Source organism: Pyxicephalus adspersus, chromosome 3 (genome assembly GCF_032062135.1).
Source record: "Pyxicephalus adspersus chromosome 3, UCB_Pads_2.0, whole genome shotgun sequence".
In the NCBI taxonomy this organism is placed as follows: Eukaryota; Metazoa; Chordata; class Amphibia; order Anura; family Pyxicephalidae; genus Pyxicephalus; species Pyxicephalus adspersus.
Window position 1 is genome coordinate 150,219,483 of NC_092860.1, and position 10,516 is coordinate 150,229,998.

General features: G+C 38.4%; 1 protein-coding gene across 1 annotated transcript; it reads right to left on the reverse strand.

Annotated features, from left to right (window-relative positions):
- Positions 1–4,748: 4,748 nt before the first annotated feature.
- Positions 4,749–9,366, reverse strand: LOC140327527 (vomeronasal type-2 receptor 26-like). The gene is made up of 4 exons (XM_072406918.1): positions 9,277–9,366; positions 8,502–8,729; positions 6,443–6,566; positions 4,749–5,659 (listed from the first exon to the last, which is right to left on the reverse strand). The coding sequence occupies exons 1-4, from the start codon at positions 9,364–9,366 to the stop codon at positions 4,749–4,751; spliced, it is 1,353 nt and encodes a 450-aa protein (XP_072263019.1).
- Positions 9,367–10,516: the final 1,150 nt, after the last annotated feature.

Consider the following 10,516-nt stretch of genomic DNA (forward strand, 5'->3'; position numbering starts at 1 on the left):
TGAGCATGTTTGTTACAATATTTCTATTTTCAGATATAAAATCTTTGTCTTAGTTATTCTTACATGTCTTTATTTTCAAGTTTTAGCTTATCTCATTTTAAGTAATGTGCCTTTGAAATACATAGTGTAAAAGCCCATCTAAGAGTTGCTATATGACAGCCTTTACACGTTTCAAATCTAAGTGCTATAAGAAACACAAACCTCGGTAAAATAAACAAAAAATTTCCTTCAGGCTAAGTTCGGGCCAGCATTTTTTGGAATGCTACATTAGGTCTCCTGCGGCTGCTTAAGAGGAACTATGAACTCCTGTATGCATTCCCCATGGTGAGGGGGCAGATATCTGGGCCCTATTAATAAAGAGGTTTACAGGTTCCAGTAAGCTCCCCAACCACAGGTCACCCACAGCATTGGGGCCATGTTGTGGACATGAAACCCTCTTCTCCATCGATAACCCTTACCACCAATGGAAGCAGGCAAGGAAAAGGGATTACATGATTTTTGCCCTTTCCTTCTATGGTCAGCTTAATTCTAGGGGACCTTTTGTGGATAGGAGGAATATGTTCACATATATTTTCCTATCCAGGGAGGACCCAAGCCTATTGAAGCCTATTGAAGGCTCTGGTTTTAACATTAGGTGGGACCTCACACAGTTTTTTTACTTTTAATTTTGGGATTTCAGATTAGGATTGCTCTAATTCCTAATTCTGATACCAAACCATAAAAGTTCAAATGTGAGTTGGAAATAACTATCCAACCACCTGTATTGAAATATTTCCTGTTTTCTGTGAATAGTAGGCAGCCCCAATTACTCATTCATGCACCCCCACCCCACCCAGATTCCGAAATTGAAGGTTTTAGGAGCAGTACAACCCAGTGCAGTGACACTTAGAAATAAGAGGGCAGGAAGAGGTAGGGTCTAGTGCTGATTGAAAAGCAACAATGTATTAGCAGTTATAATATTGATACTCACATCCCCTGCAAAATCTTTTCATCCCACTGTAGGTTATTCTGACACAGCCAACACAAGAGTGACAACTGAATTTAAATAATGCAGAATCATTGCTACACACAGGAAAAAGCATTATGGCTTCAATATCAGGAAAAACAGACACATGATGTACTATGCAAGGGAACTAACACAAAAGTGTGGTTATATGGTTATACAGTAATTAGGTGCTGTGGAGGTCAAAGTTCTTCATTTTTTTTTTACTATTAATGTCTTTTTAATATGAGCTGAGCTGAATATATATATATATTCTTAGTATGGAAAGTAGAAAGACGGTAGTAAGAATGGGGTTCAAACTTACTTAATGATTTAACACTGGAACACTGACAAATGGGCAAGACAGTTTCCTTTTTTTAGGACAGGGAACAGCAGGGGGCGCTGTGCCTGCTTCTTTCGCTCTGCACTGCAGCCAGGAGGAGACACACGCTGCTGCCAGACAGGAGAGGAGACACACGCTGCAGCCAGCAAGGAGAGGAGACACACGCAGGATCGGGTATCGGGTGAGTATCTTATTTTAATTATTTTACAACACATTTGTCATATAGGACGCACCAACTTTTCCCTCCCAGTTTTGGGGAAGAAAAAGTGCGTCTTATACGGCAAAAAATACGGTATGTATGGACACTGTGGATGGGGAATGGAGGGTTTTGAAATTGAAGTTTAGCAGGCAGGGTTTCCAAAGGTGATAAAGGGAAATTTGAGAATATATGCCCATATTGCAAAAACGTAATAAATGTTTTTAGATTGTGGGAGGAAATTGGAGCATCCGGTGGAAATCCATGCAAACACAAGGAGAACTAAAACCTTGCACGTCCTGGCCAAGATTCTAGCCTGAGACACTAGTGTTCCAAGTATAACAGCCTCTGAGCCATTTATAATTTTTTAACATGATTAAAATATTAAACAGTCTAACTCTCTAAATAGGGTTAGCTATATATTAACTTTTTTATATTGATGTTTCTTTAATTCTGAAATTAATTTGCAACTGTATATGTTATTCAATATCTTTTTGTAATTTGCATTACAGTTAATTTTTTTACTGTGAATCAACACTTTTTTCATGAATTTATTTCTGCAGGATGATTCTATTTCATTTTCTTTATTTCTTGAGAACATTTTTTTACACATCACATGCACAATTTTTTTTACAGTTAGATTACATTTATTTCTATTTTTGTGTACCGTTGTTAATGCCTGTTAAAATAATTTTATTACAGGGTCAGTAAGTTTTCAATGGTCATATACTTTTATGAATAAAATAAAATAGTTGATTTTATTGGAGGGAAAACTATTTACAGTCCTTTTAGGAGACACTGTGAACTTTGCATATAGCCATCCTCTAATGATAAAACATTTTTACTTCATTATATTACACAATAAATTGGATTATTGACACTTAAATAAAAAATAACATTAAAATATTAAAATGGTAAATAGTAATACTTTTAATAATTTGATATTTTTTTACAATGTCTGCAGAATTCCATATTATGGCAACATTAATAAAAATAAAAACATCAATATAATAGTAGTATCGTTAATGATTTAGGCAATTCTGCTGCAAAAACTTTAGGTAATATCCTATTATGTAAAAACATACAGATTTTGCAAAACAAACAATAAAAAAAATGATTACATTTAAGAAAGTGCCAATTAAGGTCAGCTCTTTTACTGCAAGGGTGAGAAACATATAGTTGTAGAGAGTGGGTGAAAATCTTGAAAAAAAATGAGGGTGGGCAGACCTTCTACATTTTCTTTAGATAGCCTGGAATCTGTTTACATATCATTACTGCTAATCTTTGATCATTTCTTATTGTAGCAGTAACCCCCCACTAATATAATTATTATTATAATTAACCAGTATAACGCTAACATATTATGCAGAGCTTTACAAAGTCTATTGTCACATCACTAACTGTCCCTCAAAGGGGCTCACAATCTAATGTCCCTACCATATTCATATATAATTAAAGTATTTTTCGTTTTTAAATTATTTGCGAAAAAGTCCATTGAGCAGAAGTTGCTAGGGGTTCTTTAAACAATGAGCAATTTGTGCTTCTCATTGGTTCATTTAAGAAACACCAATGATCTTGGTGATCACAGGAGAGCTGTGGATATAGTAAGTTTAACAGGGGTTCCCTAAAAACCTGAAAGTTTTACCAGGGGATTCCCCATTACAGAAAGGTCAAGAAAGGCTGCCCTAGATTGTATTAAATGGGCCTCAACAGCATAACTTTACATTTATGAAATATTTTTTGCTATGAAACTGTCTAATCTTAAAGAACCAAAATAAATCAGGCCGCCTGTTTCTGTATGCCAATATGACCCAAAGAACCCTTGTTTACACTTTATTCATAAATTGTAAACAATACTGTTATGACGTGTCACGAACAAGACACTAGACAGGAGGTGGACCCTCTGTGTTACCAGCACGTTAGCTGAGGTGATATCAGAGGCACAGAGTCTAAGGCACCGCCCGGTGTTCACCAGAGCACCCCGCAAGGGGTGTTGGGCTTTGCTGCGAACGGCACCGAGGTTGCGGCCCTCAGACTCACCCGTGCAGGTAGCAGCTGACAGTTGGAGATAACCAAGGAGCAGTACAAAGTCGACAGGCAAATATAAAAACCGAAAACAGGACTGGGTCAGGGCAGGTAGAGAACAAGCACGGTCAGGACAAGCCAAGGTCAGGAACCGGAAACCAGGACTGGAAACTGAATACTCGCAGGAACCTCGGGTAGTAATACCTATTGCTGTGGCAATAGGTGTCTGACAGAGCCCAGCATATATAGGGAGACTGACAGGCTTGTTGGCCAGGGACTAGGAGGACAGGTGAGAATCAACTGGTAGAAATGGCTCAGCAGCGCCCCCGGAAAAGATGGAAAAAAAAAGGAAAGGTGGCCTGGTACTTTGCTGCTGAGTCCCATGCTACACACAAGATGACCTAGTTGTAATGTTCCTCGGGATTCTTGTTCCTGTTCTTTGACTGATCAGTGGTGCTAGCCCTGCTCCGACCACCAATATTGTATCTCAGTGGAAGAAGTTCTTTGCTTCTCAGCATCAACTGGAAAAGAACAATGCCAGCTGATAATTACAGTCAAAATTGATAGTTGGATGATATTGATCATTTTCCCTTGATATGCACCCATTGAATGGTGTATGACACTGCTGTTTTGCACTGTCCACGTTCTCCAGGTTGATATCTAAGATGGTCTACTTTAAGAATAGTTCAGCACTCCTTTTCTTATGTTTGAATTCTGGTCCCTTTACTTTACGGTAGTGTTTCCTAACCACAGAAGAGGAAAACTCTCACACCAAGGAGATGAATTTACCCACTGTTGGGTTAGCACAATTTTATTTAATATAAATAATGTCTGACCAACAATAATGCTTTACCAGTATATACTGATATATGTATACCTAATATGAGGTCATCCTAAAGAATGCAGCTCTTCCATTAACTGGCATCCTTATAAGGTAAAATGCTGGTTAAAGAATGGTCATTGGTAAGTACTGGTCAAGCACTGGCCATTGTCTTAGTTCCTGGGTAGTTTAAAACACTTTTTTTATTTTTAATTTCTTACTTAATAAGTAGTATGTTGCTTTAAGGAGCACTGTATATGGTTATAATTTTATATGACATTACAGATAAACATTTAAAAGCTGATTCAAATATAGCAACGTGTTATCACAATATTTTAAAAAAACTGCACACATTACTAATAAAATGTAAAAAAATTAATATTCAGTGCTTTTGTTTTACTCCCAAAAGGATTTGTTTTCTATTATTATCGGGCCTGAAGAGAATTACATAATATTTAGGAAAAAATATACAGCCCAAAAGTCCAGCACTTGATGCTATAATAGCAAAGATCTCCACAGCCACCATATATTTCCCTTTAGTGCTCAGATAGGCCGGGATCATGGCAATCCACACACTGCAGAAAACCAGCATGCTGAAGGTGATGTACTTGGCCTCATTAAAACTGTCCGGTAATGTTCTGGCTAAAAAAACTGTGATGAAACTCACAGCTGCCAGAAGCCCCATATATCCCAGAACAGAGTAGAAACCAAAAACTGAGCCCTCATTACACTGAATGATGATCTTTCCCTGAAAGGAGTGAATGTCTTCATCCTGGAAGGGGGGAGAAATAGACAACCAAGTGACACAGATTATGACTTGAACCAGTGAACACACACACATTACAGAATTGGGTAATTTCACTCCCATCCATTTCCTCCAAGAACTCCCAGGTCTGGTGGCTTTAAAAGCAATGAACACCATGATACTTTTGGCAAGTAGAGAAGAAACAGCTACTGAGAATATAACACCAAAAGATGTTACACGCAGCTTGCAGGTTATGTCTATTGGACGGCCAAGAAACAAGAACACACAGAGGAAGCTCAGCATGATGGAGACCAGGAGAACGTAGCTCAGGTTGCGGTTATTAGCTTTAACAATAGGAGTGTCCCAATGATAAATAAATAATCCCAATGTTAGACCCGTTATAGTACAACATAAAAATGTCACAGATGAAAATATTGTAGCAAGGAAGTCATCTTGATAAGACATGAATTCCACACTTTTTTTCACACAACGATCCTTCTTATTATTGGGCCATTGGTCATCTGGACATTTCATGCAATTCATACTATCTGTGGGAATAAAATCTCATTAACAACTTTTGTATACATTTTTGTATTTGTTGCATGTAAATCTTTGTGCAATGTATGTAGACCATATCGGTTTAGAAATGTATTAACAATAGTACTAAACAGAGATAAACGTCCAATATTCAACAAGGTGAAATTCAGAATTTAATTTTAAAAATTAGTGTGGGTCCCTCATTTATTAGGTTTGTGACATTCACACATAAAATATGGGGCAGTGAGTGATTGCCTCCATGTAAACAATGACGTTCATTGTTTTGAGATTTTTGAAATCAATGAAGTTGCAAAGGTAAGAGTTAGTTTTTTTTTTTTTTTAAAAATAGAATCCTGAACACTTTTTTCTAAAGCTGGGGTGTTGGTATTTTTAGGCAACGTTCTTCCTACTCATAAAGCAAAATTAGCACACATACACCTATCATTGGCCCAGTAAATATTGCATTCATTGACATTGGGAGAAAAGGCCATAACTGTAACATTCATTCCACTAAAAAAAAATTCTTGTGCTTCTTCCAACATTCTTTATTTGTAGTTAAATTCACCCAGTTGACCTGTTGAATGTCTGCATTCTCTAATGAATATAATATAATTTTCTTTGGAGAGTTTGCAACCTCTGTTTTTAAGTAAAGACATATTGAAGAGTTGCAGTTTTAAAGATTAGCCGCAAGGAAGTAGATTGGAAGCACAATATCTACAGCAGATATCTGAACATCCTAATGAATCATTATCTTCATCATCACCATCTACAATTTGTATAAGGAGCAGGTATACCAGTAATATTGGATATTTCTCTTTCCGAACATAGAACACAGTCATAACAGCAGGTATATTTTGTTGATCTTGGCCTTCTTCTGCTTCCGGGCAAACAATGTTCAGAGCACAACGAGACTGGGACCTGAAAATAATAAGGAGATCCGGGTGATCCACAAACCTGCTTGGGCAAAGCAATAGGTATCTAATGGTGAAAAATACAGAGCCTAAATGGAGGACTGATGTCTAGATAAGCATTGACATAAAACTAGGGCCTTACTTCTTCTCATGTGTAATCCTGTGATAAATCCCACAGGTGCATCCATTGATGAGCACAGCTGTGGGACTCATAAATGCAGCCCTGGGAATCCTCCTGTGCACAATCCCCAGGCAGTTAAATGAAGCAATGCAGCCGCGGTACTCCTCCTATAATGATTTCCTCGATCTTTCGATGTGTCCACAAAATCGGTTTGCCGAAATTTCGCAGACCCATCAGAAGTTCGAGGAAATTTTTGCTAGAATGTCAAAGGCATTCTCGCTCATCCCTAGTATGGGATAAATGGTCATTTGGCTCAAGATAAAAATATAAGTACAAATTCTTTTTTATCACTTTTGGCAGCCAATACTTTTCTCTTGAGTTTGACCATTCAAGTTAACACATCGATCTCTTGCACAAACTCCTGGTCCTGCCAGTTTATGAGATGACATGAGTAAACTGAGAAGTAGGAATGAGTGAAAATGCCTCTGTCATTCTCACGAAATTTTCCTCGATCTTCCGATTGGCTCACGAAAGCCCTCATTCAACCTCTGCCCATGGATCGCGCACAGGAGGATTCCCACGGTTGTATTCATGAATGCGGCTGCGTTACTCCTCCTGTCAGTGTGAGTCCAGCTGCTGTGCTCATCAATAAATGCAGCCGTGGGAATCATCACAGGATGATTCCCACAGCAGCATTCATTCATGATGAGCACAGCCGTGGGACTCCTGTGTCCCTGGATAGAGAATCTCTATCCAAGAACACATACTACAGGGCTGCAAGAGCAATCAGCTCTGCTTCCCCGATTGCTCTTGCAGGTCCCAAAAAACTAGATCTCTACGGACGCATTTACACAGGCTCTTCTTCCTTACATGTTCAGGAATTTGCTGCAAGATCGAATTTTAAAATTTTGGTCGCTCATCCCTACTGAGAAAGTCTGGGCAGCAAAGTTAACATGGCACTAAACTCAAAATGCGTGTTCTATATCAGCTTCATAGCTCTATAGCTACTTCCACTCCTTGCTGAGCTATGATAATGTTACTGTTGTTACTGCTCCACTGTTCTGCTTACTAGTCCTAATGGTGGGTGCCTTGCCATTGCCATTAGGACAAAAAGTCAGGCAATGCTTGTGATTAGTCATTTGCTCTTTGACTGCCACTTGTGACCTCAATTCTAGAGTTTAATTAGTAGTGGCTCCAGGAGACTGGAGTAAGCCTGCAAGGGCAGGTAGTATCTGAGTTAAGGACATCTGACATACGGATGACTTCTAGATCAGAACAGTTTTCCTGTTCGTTCGTGTGCAGGACAGAGACTTGATGGAGCAGAGTTGGGCAGTTCGCATGACTTGCAGAAGAAGTCTTTTGCTGTTATGCCACCTCTTGTTACTCTTTAATGACCAAGACAAACTTTGCAGTTTTTTATTTTTGCATATCAAAGCACAGCTTGCTCCAGAAGATAATAAAGGTCTAGGCTCTTTTGCTTTTTTTTTTTTGCTTTGTTTCTTATTAACTGACAGTGAGGATTTTATACAGTAACTGACAACATGCTGCCTAATAATATGTTAAGACAAACATCTGTCCTAATTGCAATTTTTAAAATAATGTACATTTTCGGAGTTACATACAAATTCACCTTAGGAACAATCCCGGAGACTACCTGTAGTAAGAATTTTAATTGTCATTTACCCTTGCTAAACGGGCATTTAACCCACTATATTAGAATACTAATGGTGGGCCTACCATGGGAAATAGATTTCTAGTTTTCAGATGTACTAATAAATGAAAGGAGATAAAAATTAATTATTTGAAAACAGGCGTATTCACCTTGTTGTCTTTCCACATTATAGCTTGTGAATTGATCTGAAACTGCTGATCCTCTGATGCCCATGAGGTAAAATTTCCAACATCCAGATCAAGTCTAGTCAGTTCATTGATGAATACTTTGTTTATTATTTTGTATTGATTAATGTGTTCACCATTTTCATCAAAAAAAGGCACATGCTCTGAATATGAATATTTAATTTCTTTTATATAGTTATTTAACTTTATATTCTATAATAAAATGAAAATAAAATACAATGAGATGTCCTACAGAGCACCTGCTTCAGACTTTTAGGCTGAATGACACCCAGAAAACTATGAATGCAGGGTGCCATTGTCTTGTTAAAACATTGCCAAGGCATTCTTCATTTCTTGTTTACTGGTTCAAAAAAGGGGCAATTATTTCATTATATCAGAGCAGCTCTCAGCTTCTGTGTTTCCCAACCAGGGTTCTGTGAAATCCTAGGGTTCCTTCATAGGTTGCTAGGAGTTTCTTGAGCAATGAGCAATTTGTGACTCTCAGGCCAGCTACCTGATACCATTGATCAGTAGATTACTGTTTTTTCAGATCGGTGGTGTCATTTGCAGCAGCAAGGAGATCAAGGAATTAGTTGTCTGCCCTCTGGGGATTTGAGGAGCGGATTAGTTCCTTTCTACAATCGTGCTCTACCATTGGCTGCTGTGATTTTATAGCCTTTCTGTTCCCAATCACAAGTTCCCCGTTGTAGTGTTAATCTTGGCTGACCTTCTGCCGTTGTGTTTATTAATTTCGATTTACTGTTGCTAATTCTTCCTGTTTCATGACCCTGAATTTGTAAGCTCCATGAACTGACCCTTGTATACCTTGCTTGGTGGACTGATTTCCCATGTTTGACCTCTGGAGCTTTTTAAAGGACTTACCTCTGCTAAACTTCCCAGTATTGCGTTATCTGTGGGCTTCTGGTCCTCTGTCAGATCTTCCTCAATTCTTGCACACAGAAGTCCTGGGGGCAACAGTGTGCTGGGAAGACATAACTAGCCTCCCAAGGCTGAGCGGGGGCTTGCTATAGGTGAAGAGTGTGGCGTTAGATTGGGGGACTGGCATCAGGTCCTTCAGTCCTTCAAGCAGATGATGTATGAGAAATATACTTTTTCCCTTAGATTGCTATCTCATAACCATTATTAGTATAGCAGCTTTAATGGACCATAGGAAATATGTTGGCAGGAGGTAACCTTTGTCTCAGGAATCATTTCTGAGCTAGTGAATGTCCTTAAATCAACCATGACTCATCAGCTTGAACTTGTCAGTAAATAGTGTCAGAAAAGTGATATAATTTATTGATGATTGTTTTGCTGACTGTTTAGCGCAGTCAACCTTCTCAACACTTTAAACATTGGGGGATCCCTTGAAATACGGTTTAGGTCTGCAGGATCCCCTAGTATATAGTTATTATATCCACAGCTCAGATTGCATTAGTGTGGTGTCCAGTGGGAAGAATGCCTCTTACATTGCTGGACAATGGGAAGAATGTCACACTTACAGATAACAAGAAAGATTGTTGGGCTTTCCTAAACTGAACTAAGAAGCAAAAATTGTTCATTAAACCCCTAGTAGCCTCCGGAAGAACCCAAGTTAAGAAACACTGGTCTGGTGATACACAAAGTACAGTGTTTCTAGGGTGGTACAGTGAAAAGCTAACAGTACAGCAAGCTTGGATAAAAGGAGTCACTGCACAGAAAACATGAATTCAAGATCAGAGAAAATCAGGAAATTTGTGTTATCCTTGGTGGTTTTGTTGATGTGATGTTTACAGTCTGGGCAATTTAAATAATCATTTGAAGGCTTTTAAAAGAAACATATTTATATTTATTTTTGTAACTTGGATAATTTTATATAGATCTACTAACAGGTTGAGGATGATTTTAGACTGATTAGGACAACAAATGGGCTTCTAGATGGTGTGATTACTTCCCAGCTATATCTCCCTCTGATATTCTTAGTGACTTAACTAAAGTGTGCTCAGCCCTCCCCTCAGCAA

What these genes read in the sequence shown, in the direction of transcription:
- LOC140327527 (XM_072406918.1), bottom strand. Translation starts at nt 9,366, where the DNA reads ATGGGAAATCAGTCCACCAAGCAAGGTATACAAGGGTCAGTTCATGGA. An exon ending in AACAGGAAGAATTAGCAACA is followed by an intron (nt 8,730 to 9,276) that starts GTAAATCGAAAT and finishes ATTTTATTATAG; the next exon opens with AATATAAAGTTAAATAACTA. An exon ending in AGAAATATCCAATATTACTG is followed by an intron (nt 5,660 to 6,442) that starts GTATACCTGCTC and finishes TTATTCCCACAG; the next exon opens with ATAGTATGAATTGCATGAAA.